Source organism: Pteropus medius, unplaced genomic scaffold (genome assembly GCF_902729225.1).
Source record: "Pteropus medius unplaced genomic scaffold, Ma_sr-lr_union100, whole genome shotgun sequence".
Classification (NCBI taxonomy): domain Eukaryota; kingdom Metazoa; phylum Chordata; class Mammalia; order Chiroptera; family Pteropodidae; genus Pteropus; species Pteropus medius.
In genome coordinates this window covers 4,368,161-4,391,889 of record NW_024342466.1, presented here as the reverse complement: position 1 = coordinate 4,391,889, position 23,729 = coordinate 4,368,161, and the positions used below count along the sequence as shown (strand labels likewise).

The 23,729-nt window shown below is 57.8% G+C and overlaps 1 protein-coding gene across 6 annotated transcripts in view; it reads left to right on the top strand.

Moving 5' to 3' along the window:
* HDLBP (high density lipoprotein binding protein) overlaps positions 1–23,522 on the top strand; it is a 62,676-nt gene extending 39,154 nt beyond the window's left edge. For 5 of the 6 annotated variants that reach the window (XM_039861102.1, XM_039861104.1, XM_039861122.1 and 2 more), the window contains 23 exons: positions 1,069–1,275; positions 1,364–1,579; positions 2,017–2,223; positions 2,351–2,458; positions 3,364–3,468; positions 3,775–3,853; positions 6,039–6,178; positions 7,418–7,522; positions 7,645–7,758; positions 8,632–8,718; positions 8,861–8,992; positions 12,218–12,436; positions 14,704–14,925; positions 15,040–15,258; positions 15,998–16,136; positions 17,590–17,735; positions 18,619–18,723; positions 18,945–19,079; positions 19,970–20,113; positions 21,919–22,104; positions 22,547–22,663; positions 22,823–22,951; positions 23,066–23,152. In XM_039861102.1, coding sequence (XP_039717036.1) covers positions 1,069–1,275; positions 1,364–1,579; positions 2,017–2,223; positions 2,351–2,458; positions 3,364–3,468; positions 3,775–3,853; positions 6,039–6,178; positions 7,418–7,522; positions 7,645–7,758; positions 8,632–8,718; positions 8,861–8,992; positions 12,218–12,436; positions 14,704–14,925; positions 15,040–15,258; positions 15,998–16,136; positions 17,590–17,735; positions 18,619–18,723; positions 18,945–19,079; positions 19,970–20,113; positions 21,919–22,104; positions 22,547–22,663; positions 22,823–22,951; positions 23,066–23,152 — 3,348 coding nt within the window. Of the gene's footprint in view, positions 1–1,068; positions 1,276–1,363; positions 1,580–2,016; positions 2,224–2,350; positions 2,459–3,363; positions 3,469–3,774; positions 3,854–6,038; positions 6,179–7,417; positions 7,523–7,644; positions 7,759–8,631; positions 8,719–8,860; positions 8,993–12,217; positions 12,437–14,703; positions 14,926–15,039; positions 15,259–15,997; positions 16,137–17,589; positions 17,736–18,618; positions 18,724–18,944; positions 19,080–19,969; positions 20,114–21,918; positions 22,105–22,546; positions 22,664–22,822; positions 22,952–23,065 lie in introns of all 6 variants that reach the window. The other variant, XM_039861101.1, reaches the window with a different exon arrangement.
* Positions 23,523–23,729: the final 207 nt, after the last annotated feature.

Genomic DNA, 23,729 nt, shown 5'->3' with positions numbered 1-23,729 from the left:
GCGTTTTGTGGCTGGTGTTTAGCTAAGCTGAAGCTGTCGACTCTGGATCCCACTTTCAGCTCCCTGCTCCAGGCAGCAAGGCCGCAGTGAAGCATTGGTGGTGTCCCCAAGATTCGCTTCCTGGCAATGCAGCCCTGAGCCGCTTCCTGCCCAGCCATGTGTTTGCTTCGCTGTCTCCTGCGGGGAGGCCAGGTCGTGCTGTGGGCAGGGCAGTGCACGGCCCTCGCGAGCGCTTGCCCGTTAACTGCAGCTTTGGGCCGAGGAGCATGTGTGTGTTTCGTCATGTGAAAAATAAAATAAAAATCCGCGTGTAAGTGCAGGTCAGAGATGCGTTGGTCAAGGGCCAGCTGTATGTCCCTTGGTCTCTGTTTTCTGGCAGATTGTTGTCATGAGTGGGTTTACATTTTGTGGGGGTGATCATTTGATTTTTTTCTCCATACGTCTAATAATATGAATTACATAAATGGGTTTCCGAATATTGAACAACCGGTTTGTGGAATGAGCCTCATCGCATCATAGCATAAGGGCCAGTGGTCCTGCTTTTTGCGCTAGCTGGGAAGTGCGGGCCTTTTTGATTGCCTCTGTGACACAGTTTCACATTTCTGTTGTGAATGTCGAATAGTCTACTGTGAAATTGTGCCCCGTGGGGAAAAGGGAAGCTAGCCGATCTGTGCTTTCTGCTGCACCACTGGTGGGAACCTTACCACACGGGCTCTCAGCTGTGCAGAGTTAGGAAAATGAAGCCTCCGCCTTTCTCCCAGGTTACTCTGTGACCTCAGGAAGTTGCTGGATTTCTGGCAGTTTGACATGGGATGAAGGGTTTGGATTATTTCCATTTTCTTTACTCAGATGAGTTGTTATTTTAACTGATTGTAAAGAGATGGGGAGAAGAGTTTTTATTAGATGTAGGGCTTACGTCTGGAAGAAATAGCCCAGTACTCCGGAAACAAATACTGTCTGCCAGGTCCGTGTGTCCCTGCTTTCCTGTCATGTCTCAGGCCAGAGACGACCCTGGAAAAATCAGCTTTTTCAGACCCTGCAGACGTGTTGGTTCTCTTCCCGTTAAAGGCCTCAGCGACTGTTGCCATCCCCAAAGAACACCATCGCTTTGTTATTGGCAAAAACGGAGAGAAACTGCAAGACTTGGAACTGAAAACTGCAACCAAAATCCAGATCCCACGCCCAGATGACGCGAGTAACCAGATCAGGATCACGGGCACCAAAGAGGGCATCGAGAAGGCGCGCCACGAAGTCCTGCTCATCTCCGCCGAGCAGGTGCAGCCACCTCGGCCTTGACCCCGGGAAGCCGTGTCCTCGGCTTGGGCCTCGAGCGCCACGGTCAGCTTCGTCCTTTCCTCTCCAGGACAAACGCGCTGTGGAGAGGCTGGAGGTGGAGAAAGCGTTCCACCCCTTCATCGCTGGGCCTTACAATCGACTCGTCACTGAGATCATGCAGGAGACAGGGACACGCATCAACATCCCCCCACCCAGCGTCAACCGGACAGAAATCGTCTTCACGGGGGAGAAGGAGCAGTTGGCTCAGGCCGTGGCTCGGATCAAAAAGATTTATGAAGAAAAGGTAAGGGCAGTCCCCGTGTGCAGGAGTGGCGCGCAGGCAGGGCCCAGCCCTCCGTCCCCCTGTCCCTGGCGAGTGGGCAGAGCTCTGCTGGACGTTGTCCCCACTGTCCCCACTCTCACCCACCGCCCTGGCCTGGGGCTGCCCCGGGGCTGGACGCACTGGCCGGAACCGATCACGTCTAGAGTGAACCGTTGGCTCCAGTAAGTGACTTCGAGGTCTGAGACTTGTTCCTTAATTTGGGGAGAGGACTTGGTGTTTTCAGCTCCTCGGACTCTGTTGTCAGTCTGGGCTGGACTTGCGTTCTCGGGGCATGCGCCTGAGGAGGAAGCCCCGCCTGGGGCCGGTCATCTCCCTCCCTCTCTTTTGGTGGCAACTTGCTGTCCCCACCTGCCCCTCCTGTGTCCCTCCCTCTCACACCCGACGGTGCTCTTTCTTAGAAAAAAAAGACTACAACCATCGCAGTGGAGGTGAAGAAATCCCAGCACAAGTACGTCATTGGGCCCAAGGGCAACTGCTTGCAGGAGATCCTGGAACGGACGGGAGTCTCCGTGGAGATCCCACCCTCCGACAGCAGCTCGGAGACGGTGATACTTCGTGGCGAGCCCGAAAAGCTGGGGCAGGCGCTGACTGAGGTCTATGCCAAGGTAGCGTTCCCCGGGAGCTCCAGCCCGGGCGAGGGGTCCAGGGCCCTGTCGGGTGGGGTGCGCCCCTTCCAGAGTCCCCGTAGCCTGCGCTCTGCAAACCCTCAGGGTCCTGTCCTGCTTTTCCTAGGCCAACAGTTTCACAGTTTCCTCCGTGTCCGCTCCTTCCTGGCTCCACCGTTTCATCATCGGCAAGAAAGGGCAGAACCTGGCCAGAGTCACGCAGCAGATGCCGAAGGTGGGGGAGCCCTGTCGGCCGTGCGGTCTGTCCTCTGTGTCTGACCTTTGTTGTGTTGATGCTGTTTGTCTTGTCAGGTGCCTTTGAAGACCATGGCGCGTTTTTCAAAATTTGAAGTTCTAAAAAATATGTTCTTTTTTTTTTTTTTTAAAACAAGAGAGAATCCGTATTGCTAGGTTTAGTGAAAACCTTAAGGAACGTTTCATTTAGTTATCATGCATGAAAAGTCCCTAACTTGTACAGAGCAGAACTCAGTGAAATGTGGGCTCGTAGACCTTGTCTCCTCCACACCCCTGTCCTTGAGTCTTCTCGGTTTTCCGGAGGGGACAGTGGTTCCCAGTAAACTTAAACAGGATGGAAATCCAGATGTCACGTCCTTCGTGCTGTGTCCTGTTTGTTTCCCATTTATTCTTTAGTCACTTTGTTTTCCCTACGATCAAAGTCCTGGTTGACACAGATGCAGTTGCTTCATGGGGCCAGCCTCCCTCACTGCCCCGTCACGTGTTACCTCCTTACCTGACATGTTACAAAACCAGGGGCCACTGGCTTGTCTGTGGACCACCTTCAGGCAGCTTGGCTTGGGTTAAACGTGCACCTCTGTCTGTCTTTAAGCAGCCATTCCGAAAGCGAGAACGGTACAGGCAGACACAGTGCTGATCGGCTTTAAGGTAGTGGTTTCGGTGGCAGGCACAGCGTGAAGGATTTTGCAATTCCGTTTTTGGCAGATGATCAGACCCCACAGTATTTAGTACCGAAATAATGGTTGTCCCCCAGCCCCCTTTTTGTGGTGTCTGTGGACAGTCCTTCACGTGAAGCTGCCCTAGGAAGGCATCTGTCGGGTCTTGGAGGCTCGGCCGCCGTGCTGTTTTGGCTTGACTGTCCCTTTGCTTATCCTGGTATGGTAGGTTCATATTGAGTTCACAGAGGGCGAAGACAAGATCACGCTGGAAGGCCCCACGGAGGATGTGAACGTGGCCCGGGAGCAGATTGAAGCCATGGTGAAGGACTTGGTAAGGTGCCCCTTCGAGTGTTCTGAGTGCTGGTGAAGTGTGGGGTTGTGATCATGCCGCGTGGTAGACCTCACGTCACTCACAGGGACGAAAGGGCTGTCCCGTCTCAAGTGACGGGTTCTGAGGCAGTCGGAAGCTGCCAGAGTCCCAGGGAGGCGTGGGTAGAGGGGTCCTCATTTGAAGAAGAGTCTTTCAGAGGGGCCCGAGGGCAAACCGGAAGCAGTTCCCGCAGCTGAGTGGTTGGGGAGGGTTGGCCCCCCACGGGCGCGGGAGCCCGTCCCCACGCACTCTGTGCTCCTCCCGCAGAGTAACCGGATGGACTACGTGGAGATCAACATTGACCATAAGTTCCACAGGCACCTCATTGGGAAGAGCGGAGCCAACAGTGAGTGCGGCCGGCTCAGGGCAGGCGTGAGGCTTCTGACCGGTGTCCTCACCTTCTCCTTGGGCCGTGGTGGTCTGGAGCCATTTGGCCTAGAGGGGAACGTGATCCATCTGGTCAGTCCGCCGCCTGACCCACAGGGGCTGTGGGGAAGCACCCCCGGGGATTCCGTCCTTTACAGGCCCCCAGACGGGCTGGGGCGCAGTCCACCAGCTTCCGCAGCCCTCACTGCCTGGCACCCTCGTGTGGAGCTCAGGGAGGAGTCAGGAGTTTCCTGGCTCGTGCCCAAGTCAGACCCCGCAGAGAGGGGCCCTGCTGGGCAAGAAGGGACGTGTCAGGCCCCCTTCAGCGTCAGGCTGACCTGTGGGGGGTGTCGGGTATGCCGGCGAACTCTGCTGGAGCCCACGTGCGTTTCACAGCTGCTGTGCTCAGCTGACGTGCGCGGCCCCCCACGCATCTCGGGGCCTGTGGGCTCTGAGTTCAGAGGAAGGTAGGGGCCAGCGTGTCCCCGCTCCTGGGTCCTCCCCTAGGTTGCGAGGCCCCCCCTGAGCAGATAGGACGCCTCTGCGAGCGCACCTCTGGCTTTGTCCTGTGCAGTCCACTTTTTTTGCGTACACGTGAGGTTGGCACTTCTCCGTTTGGCGTCGGTCTCGCATTCTGGGAGTGGATTAAACCGCTCGCACAGAGCGACTCCAGAGCTGATCGGCACACACTCCTGGAGCCACGCACGCACCCCAAACTCGCTTGTTACTGTTACACGTATGTCTTGTTTATCCACAGTGGGTTTTTTTGTTTTTGTTTTTTCCCAAATGCAGGGAAGCACAGTTCTGACATTAATTGCTTAGGATGTGTGGAACCACCTAGCGTGGCTCAGAGAGTTGTGTCTGCTCTCGTCTGGCTCAGCCTGTACCCTTCGTTTTCTCTTCTGCCACCCAGTTCTTATGTCCTTGGCCTTGTGGTCCTGCGTGGCTTGACCTGGAGGAGTGCCCCCTCACATCCCCGAGCACCTTGGCTTCTGGCGGTCTCTGCTTTCAGCTCTTTTTGGTGGCCCTCCAAACAGTGGCCCCTTACTGCACAGTGGGCCAGGTGCTTCTCCATTTCCTGCTGCTGACACTTGGCCAGGGTGCAGCCTGGCTCTGCCACGGACACTGGGTGCTGTCCAGAGGGGACGGGAGAGGCCCTCAGCTTCACTTGTCATGCAGAGACAGCTGAGTGCTGGGTTTGGAGCTGAGCTGACCAGGGAGTTTCTTGAGGCAGCAGCACAGCCTCCGTGGGGCTCTTGGGTTGATGGGGTGCCCCGAGCTTCAGTTAATGGTTTTTAACTTTTATTGGGTTGAGTAACTTTTTGATGTGTGGTTTCCAGGCTTGTCTTCACATTAGAAATACCTGAGATCTTTTAAATGCAGCGGGTCCTCACTTACATCATAATAGGGTCTCAGAGACTGACTTTACGTGAAACGACATGTAACGAAACCAGTTGTGCCAGAGGCTGACGACGTGACCAAAGGCTATGTTCCTGCGGCACGTTTCCGGCCACCGGACATCACCCAGCTCTACATAAAGACCCCAAACGCTTCTGATGTGAAACACGAAGCAAGGGTGAGGTCTGCAGACATTTAGGAAAGATGAAGGCAGACGAGGACGATGACTCTCTTCCCCCGCTGCTTCCAGTTCAGGGCTGCAGGGGCCGAGCCCCTGCCGGAGCTCGGGGTGCAAGGGGGGCCCCGCCCTGCTCAGGCCGTCCTCCCATCACTGGACAGTCTGAGCATTCAGTCACCCCCACGGGCACATCTCTGGGACATGAGAGGAACCCGCACAGATGTGGGGAGACCACACACGCCATGGACAGGGCCCCACATAGAAGTCGGGTTTTTTCGTAGCGTTATAATGAAAGGAAGTTTAAGAAAATGATGTTATTGGGGACCTGCTGTATTCTAAAGTGCCAGCCACACTCCAGGCCAATGGCCTCAGGCTCTGTGGTCTCAGCCAGTGGTCTTTAGCAGTCTCAGACTATTCCGGTGGAGAGCAGACCCCGCTCGTGTAAAGAATGGGAGGTCTTGCCCTGGGCCTCCTCGTCCTTCTGCTTGTGGGATGGCTGGTCGGATATTTAGGGGCTTTAGACCTGTTGGTCACCGGTGCATTGCAGTTGATTCTGAGTCCCAGGTGTGTCCCCTTCTGTGTGCTTAAGTCAACAGGGTCAAGGACCAGTACAAGGTGTCTGTGCGCATCCCTCCAGACAGCGAGAAGAGCAGCCTGGTCCGCATCGAGGGCGACCCACAGGGCGTGCGGCAGGCCAAGCGGGAGCTGCTGGACCTCGCCTCCCGCATGGTACGCCCCGCAGTCCTGCTGTGGAGGCCCACCCCGCCTGTTGGGCGCCTCTGTAGAGCAGCATCTCTGTCACTGTCGCGTGCAGTCCTGGGAGTGGAAGTCACCAGGTCTTCTGCTGGGCCGCTGTGGTGCTGGCAGGCAGGGGCAGCGGAGCTCAGCCTCAGCCAGACCCTAGAGCCCCTGATGCCTGAGCACCAGCCACAGGCATCACGATAGACTTTTCTGGATTCTTAAAACACACACCCGGGTGTCACTGGTGCATCCGAGGTGAAGAGTCACTGCTGTGAGTTATCTCAAATGGCAACGGGGGTGTGTGTGGTGGGCCTTCCTCCCCCGTCCCCCATGGTAGCACTCCCCTGAGTCACAGCAGCGAGTCTGCACCTGGGTTGCACGTGGAGCACCTTCGAATCCAAATGCGTCTGGTGCCGCGTGAGTGCACCTTGCTCAGCGTGACGTGTGCAGACTGCCAGGAAAGGCCGGGGCCGTGCGGCGCATTCTGCTGTCGTCACCCTGGCCTTCTCGCTCCGTCCTGCACCAGTGCTGTTCCTGGGGTTGCAGATCAGGAGCCCACTGTACAGTCGTGATTCTTTTTCTCAGCCATAATCCACGGCGTGGTACGGCCTCCTGCGGCTGCCCTCTGGCCGTGTCTGAGCTCACTCTGCCCCGTGTCTTGGGTTCTCATCGTGACCGTCCTGGTCCCTGGTTCTGGGGTGTCCTGTTACTACATTCTGGACCTCGATTCCTCTGTCAGTTGGAGGCCGGTCTGGTCTGGAACCTCCTGGGGCTCTTTAACATGTCTGGCGGCTGATGGTCCTCTGGGGAGGCTGAAGAACACGTGGGTTCAGTGCCCCGTGTTGAGCCGTCCTTTTTCTTAATAACGCGTACTGGACGTGTGCGGGGGGAGTGGGGTCATCCCTGCTCTGCACAGTACCAGCCGCGGGGTCTGCTTCCAGTTCCAGCCGAAATGCTGAGCCGCTCTGGGGACTGTGGCTTCTGCAGTAGCAGTTGTCAGCTAAAGCTCCTACTCTGCTCAGAAGAGTGACACACTTGCAGTGTGACACTCCCGGCCAGGGACACCCAGGGGTGCTACACAGACACACTTGGGCACCACCTCACCGGCTGTGAGGGGCATTGCCCACCTGGCTCGTGGTGCGTGACGTCACCCCCTGCGTCGTGCGTGGGGGGGCGTTGCCCACCTGGCTCATGGTGCATGACGTCACCCCTGCGTCGTGTGTTCAGGAAAACGAGCGCACCAAGGACCTGGTCATCGAGCAGAGGTTTCATCGCACCATCATCGGGCAGAAGGGCGAGCGGATCCGTGAGATCCGGGACAAGTTCCCAGAGGTACAGTTTTCCACAGGCGTGTGTGCCTCAGCCCGCACGGGTGGTCTGGTGGGCATTGGGAGCACGCGGTTATCGGAGTTCTTGCCAGCATCTGGACTTGGCCTCTCGATGATTTCTTCTAGGTTATCATCAACTTTCCAGACCCAGCACAAAAAAGTGATATTGTCCAACTGAGAGGGCCTAAGAATGAAGTTGAGAAATGCACAAAGTACATGCAGAAGATGGTGGCGGATTTGGTAGGGGACATTTTCCATCCTTTGTTGTGTGACAGTGTTGCAGACAGCGTGAGAGATGTGTACCCTCAGAACCCCTGCCTCGGGGAGCACGCTCCGGTGCCGGGTGGGTCTGCCGTCTTGGAGACTTGAGACAAAGTACCAATGCCATTTCTTAGCGGTTGAGGTTTAGATGGCAGACACTGTCCCCACTTGAGTATTCTGTGGAATTCCGGTGGGGAGGGCCCCCTTTCCCGTGCCAGCTCCCTTGTTCCCTGAGGGTCTGTCTTTCCCCTAGGGAGAGGTGTGTCCCAGGAGTCACATAGCGGTTCCTTTTCTCAAGCCTGGCACAGAGGGGGCGAGTGACGGGCAGGCTGCAGCTGGCCTCACGCACCTCACGGTTCTCACGGGGTGTGCCCTAGGCTCGTGACCGCCCGAGAGGGGACAGGGAGGGCCTCCCGGCACCGGGCTTGCGTGCACTGCCCTGCATGCCGGCGTTCCTGAGAGGCAGGTCTGTTGTGTTCTGAGCCTGGCATCCTGGCCTCTGTCCGTCCCTAAGCAACCACCATCCCAGGTGTGGCATGGATGACTCTTTAACCTAGAGCATTGGTCGAGAGCGCCCAGCCAAACCTGATTGCTTCTGGATCGTGGACCCTGCATCTAAGATGGCAGGTTCTGTGGCTACTAAAGGGGCTTTGCCTCTTGTCAGCTCCAGCGGGCTGGGTTGGGCAGTTGTCTCACCCGTCCTGTGGCAGACAGACCCCCCAGCCAGGAGAGAGCAGCGGACGGGGACCTGTTCAGGAGCAGAGTCCTGTCGTTTGATGCTGCCCTTGGGACAGAAGGGCCATCTCGCTCTGTGGCGTGACTGGGGACTGGTCCGTCGCTCTCTTCCCTAAGGTGGAGAACAGCTACTCGATCTCGGTTCCGATCTTCAAGCAGTTCCACAAGAACATCATCGGGAAAGGAGGCGCAAACATCAAGAAGGTGACAGCTCAGCCTGCCTCGCAGCCCTGGGCGCGCTGGGCACCCTGTGCGGGGTCTGTAGGCGGGAGCCATCCTTCCCAGCCCTGGGCGCCCCACCCCGGCCTTGCTGCTGCTCGGGGCCTCACGCTTGCCTCTGTCACAGATCCGAGAGGAAAGCAACACCAAGATCGATCTCCCAGCGGAGAACAGCAACTCTGAGACCATCGTCATCACAGGCAAGCGGGCCAACTGTGAGGCCGCCCGGAGCCGCATCCTGTCCATCCAGAAAGACCTGGTAATGGGGAGCTGCAGGGCAGGGCGGTGGCGCGCGCGCCGGGCGGGGCGGGGCCTCGCTCCACGCTGGGAGGAAGCTGCCTGCACTGGCCTGTGGTCCCGAGCAGTCGCCGTGGCCTTGGACTCGGACGTCGCGGTCCCAAAGGCCTCACCGCCGCCTCAGCTTTTGAAAACGTGTGAGGTGTGCGGCCGGATGAGTTTGGGCAGGAGTGTGTGTCCGTGGAGTCCCCTCCCCCACCAGGATGACAGACGTATCTGTCATCCCCCAAATTGCTTTGTACCCCCTTTTAACACCTCCGTCCCACTTGCCGCCAGCTTCCCTGCTCTCCGCAGCCAGCCCCTCAGCTGCCTCGTCTGCGTCATGTGGAGAAATCGTAGCGCCCACTCGCCTGAGTCTAGCTACTCTCATCTGCGTGGTTGTGTCGAGTCAACCGTGTTGTCACGTGTATCAGTTCTTCGTTTTTTGAGATATAATTGACATGGGACGTTATTTCCAGGTGTGCAGTGTGATGGTCCCATGTTTGTGTATGTTGGGAAACGGTCATCACAGTGAGTCTTGTCAACAGCTGTCACCACCCACAGTTAGGTTTTTTCCTCACGATGTGACAGTTAATAAGATCTCTCCCAGCATCTCTGAAATAGTGCGGAGTTGCCGACCAGCGCAGCCCCCTCGCCGTCCTTCACACCGTGGCCTTACTCAGTTTACAGCCGGAAGTCTGTGCCTTTGACCCCGTCACCCGTTTCACCCGCCCCCACCTCCCGCCACCATCATTTTGTTCTCCATGAGCTTGGTTTTCTTATACGTCATTTTTTTTTATTGCTGAGTAATATTTCACTGCGTGGCTAGATCATGTTTCTAGTTTGTGTTTTTCCAAGGGTTTTTGTTTTATCTAAGTTGTTGAATTTATTAGCATATTTTCATAATGTTCCCGTATTTTTCTTTACTCTTTGTAGTAATGTCATCTCTTTCATTCCTAATGTACATGATTTGCATCTTTATAAAATGACTTCCTTTTATCCCTGGTAATATTTTTTGCTCCAAAACCTACTTTTTTGTTAAAGTGGGTTTCTTTTAGGCAGCTTGTTTTTCTGGTCATTCTGATAATTCTGCCTTTTAAATTGAGGTGTTTACACTTAATTTCATTAGTGGTTATGCTGCATTACACGTTTTTTATAACACATACTTAATGACATTCAGTGAGATTGTTTTTTTCACTTTTAAATTTGTGGTGAAATGTGTGTAAAGTTTGCCATCTTAACCGTCTTTAAGCGTGCGGATCAGCGTCAGTCACGTCCACATGCAGCCGTCACCGTGACCGCCATCTCCGGAATGTGCTGCTCGCGCTGCACCCTGCGCAGCCCGGGGCCGCCTCACCGGAGGGCGTCGCACGCTCGGGCTGAGTCCGTCTGGCTCTCGGTGCTCCTGTGTCCTTTCCGCTTTGTTCTCTCTTTCTGCCTTTTGGATCGAACGTTTTCGTTGCTTTTATCTCCATTTTCGGCTTGTCATAACTATTTTGGTGGTAGCTTTGGGTGTTCGGTGTACCTCTTAAACTTGGAGTCAAGCGACGTTATGCTACCCAAACCCCGGGCAACCACTGATCTCTTACGTGTCCACGGTGCTGGCTTTTCCAGGCTGTCCCAGCGGAGTCTCACAGATGGCCTCTTTCTCTTTGTAATAAGTAGTAAGATGGGTCACATGACAAGCGTGTGTTTAATTTTATAAGAAATTGCTGGCCCGTGCCCCCGAGTGGCCGCACCGTTGTGTGTTCCCGGCAGCCGGAGCAGGAGCCCCTGCGGCTCGTGCGCCCTGGTCGCCGGCTGTCCCTTTCCGTCCTGGGGGCCTCGCTTCCGTCTTCTCACGCAGGTCGTTTCTGACGGGACAGCTGCCACTGCCCTGCGCTTTGCTCATCTGCTCACACCGGCCTCTCCCTCCGGCTGTGTTTATGGCCGTCTCACCAGCTTTGAACAAGTTACGACAGGTCTTGGTATAGTTTTCGTTGTTTCTTTGCCTGGAGTTCATTGAACTTCGTGGATACGTGACTTTGGAGTTGTCATTGAATCTGGGCGACTGGGTCCTCTTTCTTCCTCAGCTCTTCCCGTCCTCCCCCTCAGGGGCTAGTTCTGAGTGTCGGCCGTGCGGGCTGTCCTGCCGTTCACTGACGCTGCTTATTTGGGTGAGGAGGAAGGATGCTGTGTCTTTCTCCATGAGTTTCTTTAAATTCATTAATTTTCTGCAGTCTCTATATAATCTGCCTGTAATCCTGTCTGGTATATTTTCCATTTTAGACACTGTTTTCACCTGTAGAAGTTCAATTTGAATCTTTTATTTTTAAGCGTAATGTGTTCAGTCTTTTGGTTTGGCTTCTTGACCACAATCAGGATAGTGAACATCACCTGTTGGGTTCCTTGGCCCACCTTTTCTAACACCTGTCGTTCCTGGCTGGGTTTGTGTTTTCTCCTCGTCCTGGGTGGTTTTTTCCATTTTGTCGGCCAGACGTGAAGCTTGCTGTGGCGGGTGCTGCACACATCTGTGTTCCTGTAGATGTCTTTGTGCTTTCGGTCACTTCAGAACAATTAGCTTTTTTCTGGACGTGCTTTTAAGGCTTGTTAGGTGGGTTTCTGCTTGTGCGTAGTCCACGGCTGGTCATTTCCCGCTACAAGGTGAGACCCCTCTGGGTACTGTGCCTAGCGTCCCATGAACGGGGACAGCTGACCGAGCTACAGTCCTTGTGTCCTCTCGTCCTTCCAGCCGTCTTTCCCTGGCCCAGGCAGTCTCCCTTTGTGCGTCAGCGCGGGAGCTTCTCTCCACGCCGTCTTTTCTTGGGCTCTGACCCGCCACCCCCAGGCACTTGGTCTCCCTGGACTATCAGCTCTTTGTCCTGGGCGCAGGAGCACAGCCAGGGGCAGCACGGAGCCCGCCTGGGGTCAGTGTCATGTGGGAGGTAAACTTGGTCACTGGTGTCACTGTGACTGGAGACAGAGTCCTCGCTTACAGGGCTTCAGTGGGAGAGGTTGGCCAGAGCCCTCAGACCGACCTCTGCTGCCAGCGCCGCAGGTGGGCTGAAGAAGCGAAGCACTGGTTTACGGTCTGAGTCCACGGCCACCGTCCTGCACGGTGCGCGTGCCCTCCACGCATGTCCACACCTGCACGAGGCCCCGGGCCCTCTGCTCTAGCCCTTCCTGGCCACACGCAAACATGGCTCCCTCATGCCGCATGTGATTCCAGGCCAACATAACCGAGGCGGAGGTTTCGATCCCGGCCAAGCTGCATAACTCCCTCATCGGCACGAAGGGCCGCCTGATCCGCGCCATCATGGAGGAGTGTGGCGGGGTCCACATCCACTTCCCTGTGGAGGGGTCGGGCAGCGACACGGTTGTCATCAGGGGCCCCTCCTCGGACGTGGAGAAGGCCAAGAGACAGCTCCTACACCTGGCAGAGGAGAAGGTGAGTCCCGCGGGGGGCGGGGTGGGGTGGGCAACGTGTCCTCGAGACAGACTTCTGTCCTCTCGGTGGCGCACAGCCCGGCCCCACGCTCCCTTTCTTCCTGGCAGGCCCAGGAGCTCCTCGTCCCTTCCCGTCGCTTGCATCTAGCCCTTCGCTGAAGGGCTTTCCACACACAACAGAGGAAGTTTGCTGTTCGGCCTATTAGTTTTGTGGTTTCTTTTTTAAAAGTATGATTTATCTAAAGTGTGTAGTCTGGCTTTTGGTGAACATACATTCATGTACTGCCACGTGAGGGCAGTGAAAATGTTTTGACCCCTCAAGATTCTTCGTTTGTCACAGCCCATCTGCGGGTCTGTTTCTGGACCGTTAACTCTCAGCGACACCACAAGGCCAGAATAGCTAGCTTTATGGCAGGGTCCCCAAGCCTCGGGCCGGTTTAGTCCATGGCCTGTTAGGAACCGAGCAGCACAGCAGGAGGTGAGTGGCAGGCGAGCGAGCGAAGCTCCATCTGCATCTGCAGCCGCTCCCCAGCGCCGGCATCACCGCCTCAGCTCTGCCGCAGATCCTCAGGTGTTAGATGCTCCTAGGAGCACCGGTCCCTGGTGCCACAGAGGTTGGGGGCCGCTGCTTTGTGAGACATCTGGCGAGTCCTTGAGTTTTGTGCTCTTTAAAATTGCTTTGGCTGTTCCAGATCTTGCCTTTCCAAAAGCATTTTTGGAACCAGCTTGTCAAATGCTAGGAGGAAGAAAATCCTGCTTGGATTTTGATTGGTGTAGATGAAGCTAAAGATCATATTGGGGAAAATTGAGATCTCAGCAGTTCTCAATCTTTGTCTGTATTTCATTCTTCTAAGTCTGACTTTTTTTTTTTGGTGTTTTGTAGTTTTTAGTATGTAGATATTCACATTTTGTTCAATTTATGTCGTTTTTTTTTTGTTTGTTTGTTTTATTTTTTTAGTGCTATTACCCATAGTATTTTGTAGCCCATTTTAATTTTCAGTTGTGGTAGCATGTAGAAATAAATACATTTGATTTTTGAACATGGCCTGCCTTTTACGTGTCCAGGCTAAGGCTCACTTAATAGTTCTGGTACCTTTTCCCAGTGGTTGCTTGTGAGCCTCTTGTCTCCTATAGCACACTCGGTCTGCGAGGGGCAGCAGCATCTTTCTTCCTGACCCACACTCCACGCTTCCCGTCCCCCTGCATCACTTGGACACCTGTGTGTGGAGTGTCAGCGGTGGGAGCGGATGGCCTCGCCCTGCTGTGAACTTGGGGACGTGCTCAGCCCTTGAGCGTCAAGGGTGCCCGGTGCTGGGCCTTCTGCGGTGTCCTTTATCAGGCTGAGGGTGCGCCCTTCTGTCCCTAGTTTGCTGAGGCTTCGTGCTGCAGATGGGTGTTGAGTTTGGTCAAAGGTGTTTTTCCTGCATTTATTGACGTGATCACATGGGCGGTTTTTTGTGTTTTTTTTTGTTTTTTTAACATATGTATTAGATTGACTTTTTTTCTCCTTTTTAAAGTTCCACCAATCTCGCAGCTTGGGGGTGAGCCCCACCTGGTTCTGACGTGTTACCCTTTTCCATTTTGCTGGGTTGGGCCTGCCTCACTTGTTAGCTTTCTGCAGGGCCGCTGCTGGCGAGGGCCTCGTGTCTGAGGGTGGGAGAGTCTCTTGGCACCCTGTGAAAGCAGCACTGAAAAGGTGACAGAATCTACTGTTCCCTGCCCGTGCTGGCACGCCAGCTCTCGCCATGTCTGGGGTCGAGCTTGACAGGAGGAGGGAGAGAGCGTGCACTGTGGGTCTGCGTGGGTCTGGAGGGGTGTGGTCCCGTGTGCCCCCGTGTGCCTTCCAGATGGATCTGCCGGAAGAGCTGGCATCCGCAACGCGATCCCCATGTCCGGCCTTTCCTGGGCCCTGGTTTCTTGGTGTCAGCTGAGGACCGTGCTCAACTAGGGTCTCTGAGCTTGAAGTGGGGGCGCAGCTGGCCCTGCACCCCCCTGGAGCACCCGTAAAGGCAGGGCTGGAGGGCGCGCTCTGTGTGTGTGCTAAGTCTGTGTGCTCTGAGCCGTGGGGGCCTCTCTCGTCGCGGTGGAGGGAAGTACGAGGACAGTCTGGGTGGCCAGTGTCTCTTTTGGTGCCACTTGAGTAGCCCCACTTGGTGACAGTGTGAGATAAGTCCTACGCCATGCTGTTGTCCCTTAGGCCCTCCTGTTTACCTGCACCAGGGGCTGGGCAGGTGGCAGCGGGCCGATGTGTGGCCTTGGTTTCTGCAGCAAACCAGGAGTTTCACTGCCGACGTCCGCGCCAAGCCGGAGTACCACAAGTTCCTCATCGGCAAAGGGGGCGGCAAAATTCGCAAGGTGCGCGACACCACAGGGGCCCGCATCATATTCCCAACAGCTGAGGACAAGGACCAGGATCTGATCACCATCATGGGAAAAGAGGATGCGGTCAGGGAGGCCCAGAAGGAGCTGGAGGCCCTGATCCAGAACCTGGTGAGACCCAGCAGCCCAGAGCCCCAAGCCCAGCGAGGCCGAGCCACAGCTGCCTGCGCCTCGTGGCATGGCCAGCGGGCCCTTGACCGCCCTTCCCTTCCCCCGACGCCACAGGATAACGTGGTCGAAGACTGCATGCTGGTGGACCCCAAGCACCACCGTCATTTTGTCATCCGAAGAGGCCAGGTTCTGCGCGAGATTGCTGAGGAGTACGGTGGGGTGATGGTTAGCTTCCCGCGCTCCGGCACACAGAGCGACAAAGTCACCCTCAAGGGCGCCAAGGACTGTGTGGAGGCGGCCAAGAAGCGCATCCAGGAGATCATCGAGGACTTGGTTGGTGCCAGGGAGCTTGGCGTGCTTCTCGGGCACAGCGGCGGGAGGGCGCCCCATTTGTCCCATCGGGCCCCACTCGCCAGGTTGCCTTTCTCACAGTCCAGCAGCCTCCCCCTGCCGGGCCATGAGGAGCTGCCTTCACAAGCAGCTTACTGTTCAGTTCACGAATGCGCGGCACGTCCGGGGGAGCCAGCTTCCCGCTCTCCTCTCCTCCTCCAGGGAGAAGGAAATAGGTTGAAGGAGAGGGGGTCACAGCGCGTCCAGGGGGGCCACAGCAACCGTGCTGCTTCTCCATCCAGCCTCGGAGAGCTTCGCTCTTGCCCCGCTCCCCACGGCCCCCTGCTGCGGCCTCGGAGGCGCTTTCTCTAGCGAAGCCCGATGGCTCCTTGTAGAGTCAGAGCCGCAGCGTCCCAGCGTCCCTTTCCTGGGACTGATGTGGCCCCCTGTCTGCTTGAAGGGAAATCAGCGTCGTTAGATTCGAATTCCCAGTGGGAGCCGGCACCAGTGTAGTTTTGCACGGATGAGCCTTCGATACTTTGTAGCCTTCTTGGGGAGACTCCCGCCAGGCTCCCCTTTGGCCCTGCCCTGTGCCCTTACTCTGCCCCATCACACGTGGGCCTCTGGGTTCCACTTGGGGATAAAGGGGCGTCTGCGAGCTTGGTCGTGGCGTGAGTGTGAATTGACCACGAGCGGTTAACCTTCGCCTCTGTGTTTTCCCGTCATGCCGCACCTCCCCCAGGAAGCCCAAGTGACCATGGAGTGTGCCATACCCCAGAAATTCCATCGATCCGTCATGGGTCCCAAAGGTTCCAGAATCCAGCAGATCACACGGGACTATAATGTTCAGATTAAGTTCCCGGACAGAGAGGAGAATCCAGGTGGGTCTGCAGTGAGCTCTGTGCCGCTTGGGAAGTGGGAGGCGAGGCGGTCCTGACCTGCGGTGAGGTGGGCACAGGTGGCCGTGGCGTCCTGGCGAAGCGCCTCCCTGCCCGGGGGTCTGAGCTCGGGCTCACCCCTCGTCTCCAGGTGAGCTTCGTCAGTCACTCCAGGGTGACCAGGCACCCTTCAGGCACCCTTCAGGCATCCTAGAGGCTCACATCTGGTGACAGAGCCAGCTGCTTACTCAGGAGCCCATGCTCGGCTCCACTGCCCACAGCCCCTGGGGAGGCCGGTGCGCCGAGGCTGTGTCTGCTTTGGCCACGGCAGCGGCCTCTCCTCTCCACTTCACCCAGAGTGGGAAGGATGGGGAGGTGACCTGTGGCAGGGCTGCTGTGGGCAGAGCAACTTTGTAAATCATGTCTCCTCCTGGTCTTGATGCAAAGGCATGTCCTGCCCTCTAGGGGGTGGTCTCAGCTGCCCATGGGGCCGAGCTCGGCGCGAGTGCCTGCCAAGCATGTGCCACATGCCCTGGCCCCCAGTGCTCATCTGGACCCTCGAAGCTCCTCTGTCTCTCTGGGAATGCAGGCTGTTGTGAATAGAAATCTAGCTGTCATAGGGAATCTAACAGTCATGTTTCACCCTTGACTGTTTACTTTTTAATTTTGATGTAATTTCATAATTAAAAGAAAAATTGCACAGGAGTGTACGAAGACATGTTTTGTATGCTCATTACCCAAACTCACCAGTTCTCATGCTCCCTCCCCACTTCACACACACACTCGATTTTCCTGAGGCACGCGAGTGTAGTTTTCAGACTTGCTCCTTGCCCATTGGACAGTTTTCTCAGAACGAGGGTATTCTCTTACGTCAGTTGAGGTAACTTGGGCGTGTTCATCACAATTGGTAGATCTGATTATATGATATCGTTATCAAATTCGTAGTTGAAATTCAAGTTTTGCCAGCTTTAAAAGCACCCTGCAGAGCCCACCTCTTCCCCCAAATTTTAATCCCAGGTCACGATGGCAGTCCTGCCTGTTGGCATTCACTCGTCTGTGTAGCGACCGGACTCCTGGATTTCGTTTTTCGCCAGGAGCATTGTGCTGGCGTTTGTTTTGGTGAACACGCGGCCCCTGGAGCGGCCCGTGGGAGCCTGGCCGGCTGCTCCCATGCCCTGTTTCACGTCTCTTCTGGGTGCTTGCTCGCTTCCTGGCATAAGAAGCTGGCGCAGCCTTATCTTGTTCCTCCCAAATCTCTCGAGCACCTCCCAGCGGCACCATGCCTCCTGGGCTGTCCACATGTCCATCCTCCCTCAGATGCACAGGCCCCGCCCTCCGCGCCTGCTGCACACTGTGCATCTCACCTCAGCCTCCGAGGCAGGTAGCTTCGTGCTCCGGGAGGAAGTGGAGCGTATGCACATGGCCTGTGCGAACTGCCCCTTCCCTCTGTCCCTAGTCCACAGCATGGAGCCGGCCGTCCAGGAGAATGGCGACGACACCGGGGAGAGCAGAGAGGCCGAGCCTGGCTCTCCCCGGAGGTGCGACATCATCGTCATCTCTGGCCGGAAGGAAAAGTGTGAAGCCGCCAAGGAAGCCCTCGAGGTACGTGGGTGGCCTGGGCGAGGTGTGGCCTCAGCGATGCTGCCCTGGTGGCCACGGGCCACCGGTCACTTCAGTCCTGAGCCCTGAGTGCCTTGGCTTGCACGACAGGTGGAGGCGCTGTCTCCCTAGGACCTGGCAGCTGCCCGGGGATCGGGAGGCCGCCAAGAGCAGAGCCGATGGCTGTCATTAGCAGCAGAGTGAATGTGGCCTCTGGTCTCAGTGTCCCCTCTGGGCAGCAGGGATGTCCAGACCTGTCTCAGGCTGCTTTTGGCAGCGAGTGCTTCTTGAGTGTTCACTTATGTACGTGCCGGGTGCTGCTCTGCGTGCCACCTCACCATAGCCGCAGGACGGCCGTGCACGGAGGCAAGTGAGGGACAGAGTTACCATGCGTCGAGGTCAAGTGCCGTGGGGGCGGTTGGGGTTTGCGGCTGACGCCGAGTGGACCAGCCAGCGTGCCTGTGCCCGTTGCCGCCGTCCCCGAGACTCTCGTGGGCTTGGATTGTAGCCCGTTCCTGACCGTGGCGAGGCCGGGAGTCGGGGCGAGCCTCTGCCTGCCAGCCGCTTCCCCTCCCCCACGCCCAACGTCCCGTTCCCTGGTTTGTCCGGTTCTGCTTCGTTGTGCTTCTGCGAGGGGCCTGCTGCAGTCAGGGGCGGAGGCCGGGGTGCGAGCGTTTGCTCTGCCAGCGTCAGCCTCAACACTGGATCCCTCATCCTGCCTCTGTGTTTCCGTGGAGCTGCAGGTGGCCTTCTCCGCCCGGGGGGAACAGTGTGGACGGTCCTCACAGGGCTGGCTTTTCTTCGTGCCCCCTGAAGACCTGTCGCTGAGCCTGTGGTGTCGCTCTGCTCGTGTTCTCAGGCCTAACTTCAACCGTCGTCCCTGCAGGCACTGGTTCCTGTCACCGTTGAAGTGGAGGTGCCCTTTGACCTTCACCGGTACATCATCGGGCAGAAGGGCAGCGGGATCCGCAAGATGATGGACGAGTTTGAGGTAACGCAGCTTCGTGAGTCCTTTCCCTGGAGAGCAGACATGTGAAAGTGGAGTCCAGCCCCACTTCCTGCCCTCCTTGTCCCGAGCCCACAGGTGTGTCCCTGGCACATGCGACAGGCCGCCGATCGTGACTGGCAAGCTCACCATCATTGGGGGCCAAATGGACACATCCCGTCCCGAAGGCCCCCCACGTACTCGGCTCTGTTCCCGTCTCCGCGCAGGTGAACATACACGTCCCGGCACCGGAGCTGCAGTCCGACATTGTCGCCATCACAGGCCTCGCTGCAAACTTGGGCCGGGCCAAGGCCGGGCTCCTGGAGCGCGTGAGGGAGCTGCAGGCCGAGCAGGAGGACCGGGTGAGTGCCAGGCGGGCTGGCACGCACACACTCGAGGGTGGCTGGGAGTAGCCATCGTGCAGGCGGCATCTAGAGACCTTTCCTCAGGCGGCGTGAGGCGACGTGAGGCGACGTGGCTTCTTCTTATCTAGCAGCGACCTCGTCCGGCCTCCCTGTCTATCAGTGGTTTCTCTAAAAGTGGATGTGGGGACACGTGGAGGCCGTTGTCCGAGGGACCCCCAGCACGTGCCGTGCGGCGTGGGTCGGCGTCAGGCCCCCCAGTCCGTGCTTCCCCTGCTGCTGAGGATGGATGAGAGCCCGCCTGGCCTGTCGCCTGAGTGACGGCACGCAGCAGGCGTCTCTCCCGGGTGCGCAGTCACGGGCTCTTCGCTGAGTGCAGGGCCCAGTGGGTGGCAGAGCTCTTGGCCCTGCAGCTGGAGCGTGTCCCCGCTGTGTGGGCACCGGCTTTGGGGTTTGTCCTCTGGCCACAGGCGGCCAGGCTGTGTCTGCCCCTTAGCGCTTTTGTTCCCTCCTCTGTGGGTGCTTTTGTACCCCGGCCCCGAAAGAACAGAGCACTTTGCCGACTGCCTCCTCAGATGCCTGTTTCACAAATAGGAGAGGAGCCAGGCGCAGGCCGCCCGCACGCGGCTCCCCTCAGCTGCCCCCCAGGCCTCCCAGGGCCTCCTGAGGGGTTGTGGACGTGGCTGCGGTAGCCAAGTCCCCTGGCTCTCGCTAGTGGCCGACGCTGGGATGCGGCACCGGCTGACAGGAAGGCCTTGTCTTGTTTTTGCTGCCGAGGTGACAGTGGGTGCCGTCCAGGTCCAGGTGGGGTGGGGCCGTGGACGTGTGTGACGTGCAGGTCGCGAGGGACGCGCTCCCCTCTTAGCCTCACTCGTTTGTTTCATTTTTAGGCTCTACGGAGTTTCAAGCTGAGTGTCACTGTGGACCCCAAGTACCACCCCAAAATCATTGGGAGAAAGGGGGCGGTGATCACCCAGATCCGCCTGGAGCATGACGTGAGCATCCAGTTTCCTGACAAGGACGATGGCAGCCAGGTAAGCACGCCGCTCAGGTCAGGCACAGCACCATGCTGGGGGCAGGTGGGACTCACGTCGACCTTTGTCCTTACCTGGGAGCAGGGAGCAGGCAAACTTGTACCCCGATGGACGGTCAGAGGCCAGGGTTCAAGGGCAGGTCTCTGACTCCGAGTTTGGCCCGGGATCTGGCCCCATCCTGGCCCGTGCCAGTTGGGTGAGGATTCTCTGACACGGCTGTGTCGCAGTGTGGACTTGGGGCGTCGCCCACCTGGTCACTCCTTTCCAGGGTGTGTCCTTGTTCCTTGGAGCTGGGCTGGGGCCTTCTTGCAGGGTTGTCCTCACAGGTGGGGACTGCAGAGGTGCCCACCGCCTTGTGTCCTCAGAGGGGAGCGGGAAGCAGCCCCCTCTCTGGACACCCCATCGCCCATCCCACAGCCCTGCCTAGCATCTCCGGGTCCTCTCTGCTCCTCTCCTCAGGCTCAGCCTCTGGGAGGTGCCGGCCCCTGGGGCACAGCCTCGTATGCGGTGAGAGCCGGTCTCTGCCGGGTCCTCCGCGGCCTTCCGCACGCCGCCCAGCACCGGAGCCGGTTCACTAGAACTTGGGGCTGTGAACCGCAGAGACCTCTGTGGACTGGCCGAACCCCCTGCATGTGTCGTGTCGTGGCAGGCGCCTGCCTGCTGTGTCTGCTGCTCCCCGACCCTCTGTCTCCCTGAGCCAGTCACATGCCTGCGTCATGGTCACCGGGGAAGGGAGGTGGGCCTGCAGGTGCCGGCCCGCCCTCGGCCCGCCCTCGGCCTTCCGGGCGCCTTCTGCGCTCTGCCCTTTTTTCTGTTCGCCTGTGTTTCTGAAGAACGTGTTTGTGCTGCCTTGTTTTATTTTCAACTTCGATTTTCAATTATCTTGAGAATTTAGCTTCACTCCCTTTTATCTCTTTTAGCTTTTGTATACGATGACGAGTTTTTTAAAGTCATCGTTTAGTGTTTAGGCTGCTAACATCTCAGGAGCCAAGTAGGGTCAAGCAGACACCTTTTTTTCGTACACAGCTTTGTCCTGTGAGACTTACGCTCCGTTTGCCGTCTGTCCTGGGCCCGCGCTGTCTTGGCGATGCCTCACTGGCTGGCGCAGGTTTCCGGGCCGGCCGTGGGTCGGGCTGCTGCTCTCAAGTCCCCTGGGGTTTCTCTGGCCTCTCCCTGTGGGTCTCTAAGTTCCTGCTCTTCTGTTTTTTTTCCCAGGTGTTTATTCTTGTTTTCTGGTCCTTTTTCCTTTAACATTGCGTTCTGTTCTTTTTCTGTGGGTGTAACGTTTGCTCCTGTTCTGGAGGATGTGGCTTAGGTTGTTACCTTGTGTGTAAATTCTGTGTCTTGAATTACCCATTCGCCCTGCTGAGCCTTTACGGGCCGGCGCCCTTGTGCTGTATGTTATTCAGTAAGAGGGAGGCCCAAGGCCAGAGTACACCATAGCTGTGGGGTGCTGTGCCCACCACGTGTCAGGCACCTTCTTCCAGGTCGTTCCATCTCCAGCAGAGACCTCTCCAGACAAAGGGCCCTGAGCCCTCACCTGCCAGTGTCTGGTCACCTTCGTTGGCAGGTGCTTTCTGTTCCTGCATGCGGCTTTTTGGTGAAGTTTGGGGGTGGGGGCGGGAGCTGAGTGGGCATCGCTAACCTGCTCTTTGAAGTCAGCCACCTCCTTTCTCTTCAGGGCGGAAGTTCTCTCCCCCAGGTGAGGCCTGCCCGGCTCTGCGCTTCAGCCAGAGCCCCTGCACGCCCCTCCTGCCCGCGAGTCCCGGGGGCATTTTCCTTCTGACTGGATTCTCCCATCTCAGCCGCAGGACCAAATCACCATCACGGGGTACGAGAAGAACACAGAAGCCGCCCGGGACGCCATATTGAAAATCGTGGGTGAACTCGAACAGATGGTTTCTGAGGATGTCTCACTAGACCACCGTGTCCATGCCCGCATCATTGGCGCCCGCGGCAAAGCCATTCGCAAAATCATGGATGAATTCAAGGTGAGTGCCCCGCCCCGCCTGAGGGCATTTGTGTCCAGTAAGTGCCCACGAGTCCCTCTATGTGGGCTGCCAAGGGAGCACGGGGGACCGTCTCCCGGCCTCAGGACCTCCTGCCTCAATCGCTGATTGTTCTCGCTGACCCACGGGGTCTCGGAGGGGAGACGTCCATGGTTTGGGTGCTTGTCCCTGAGGGGGTGAGGTCAAGCGGGTCACAGCAGGGCGTAGCATCCTGAGCACGCTCGCTCTCGGTGGGCTCTGCACCTTTGAGACACAGGTACCTCGGCTTGTTCCCTCTGCCTTGTGCGAATGGAGCTCTCTCTGTGCTCGGGTCGTCCATGTTCTGGGGACGCCCGGGGACCCAGACCTCTCCCTACGCTCGCACCAGCTCGAGGCGAAGGTGCTGGCAGTGACCGTTCTCACCCTCTGCGTGTGTGCCTTCCAGGTGGACATTCGCTTCCCACAGAGCGGGGCCCCAGACCCCAATTGTGTCACGGTGACGGGGCTGCCAGAGAATGTGGAGGAGGCCATCGACCACATCCTCAACCTGGAGGAGGAATACGTGAGTGCTGGGGTCATGTGGGGCAGCCCATGGGGGTTCTCAGGTGTGCCAGGTGCACCAAGCCCCAGATGCTGGAAATGGGTGCGCACGGTGGGGGTGCTCGTTAAGCATCCCCACTGCAGACTGACTCCCGCCCTCCCCCCACCCCCGCCCCCACAGCTGGCCGACGTGGTGGACAGTGAGGTGCTGCAGGTCTACATGAAGCCCCCTGCCCATGAGGAGGCCAGGGCGCCGTCCAAGGGCTTCGTGGTGCGGGACGCTCCCTGGACGGCCAGCAGCAGCGAGAAGGTCAGGCGTCTTCTCCAGGGGACCCCGCCCCCATGCCCAGCGGCCGAGGTGGGGAGCCGCTAGGGGACCACCTGAGTGCAGCCCCCTGCTGAAGCTGTGCCCTTCCTCCCACAGGCTCCTGACATGAGCAGTTCCGAGGAATTCCCCAGTTTTGGGGCTCAGGTGGCCCCCAAGACCCTACCTTGGGGCCCCAAACGATAATGGTCAGAAAGCAGAAGCTTCTCCAGCCTGCTGACCCACGCCCCAGCACACAGTGGTTTGTCTCGACCTGACCCAGCGGCTGGACCCTCGTAAATTGTCGATACTCCCCCCTCCCCGAGGTCTCACAGTGAAGCCGGGGTGCCCGGCGCCGTGTGTGGCCGGTTCCGGGCCTGGCCAGCCCCAGCGCGTGCTCAGGACCCACCCCTGGCACCCGCGCTCCAGATGGCTCGCCATGGCGGTCAGCGCTGACCGGCAGCTCCCCGGTCCACCCAGCATGTCCGGAGAGTGCTGGCCCCCAAGCCATGGCTGAGTCTACTTCCTGTGTCATGACCTCAGGAAATAAATTTCCTTGACTTTATAAAAGCCAAAATGTTTGCCCTCTTCCTTTCCCTCCTCCTCCCCGCTTGCCTGTTGTGGAATGCAGCCCGCCCCCTTCCAGCTGCCACAAAGCCCACCTGGCCCAGACCGCGGGGGTGGGGAAGAGGCCCCGGCGTGCACACCACGAGCACCCGGACCCGGAGGAGAGCTGCAGGGTGCTGGTCAGAGGGGCAGAGGGTGACCCGGGCTCCACAGGCGC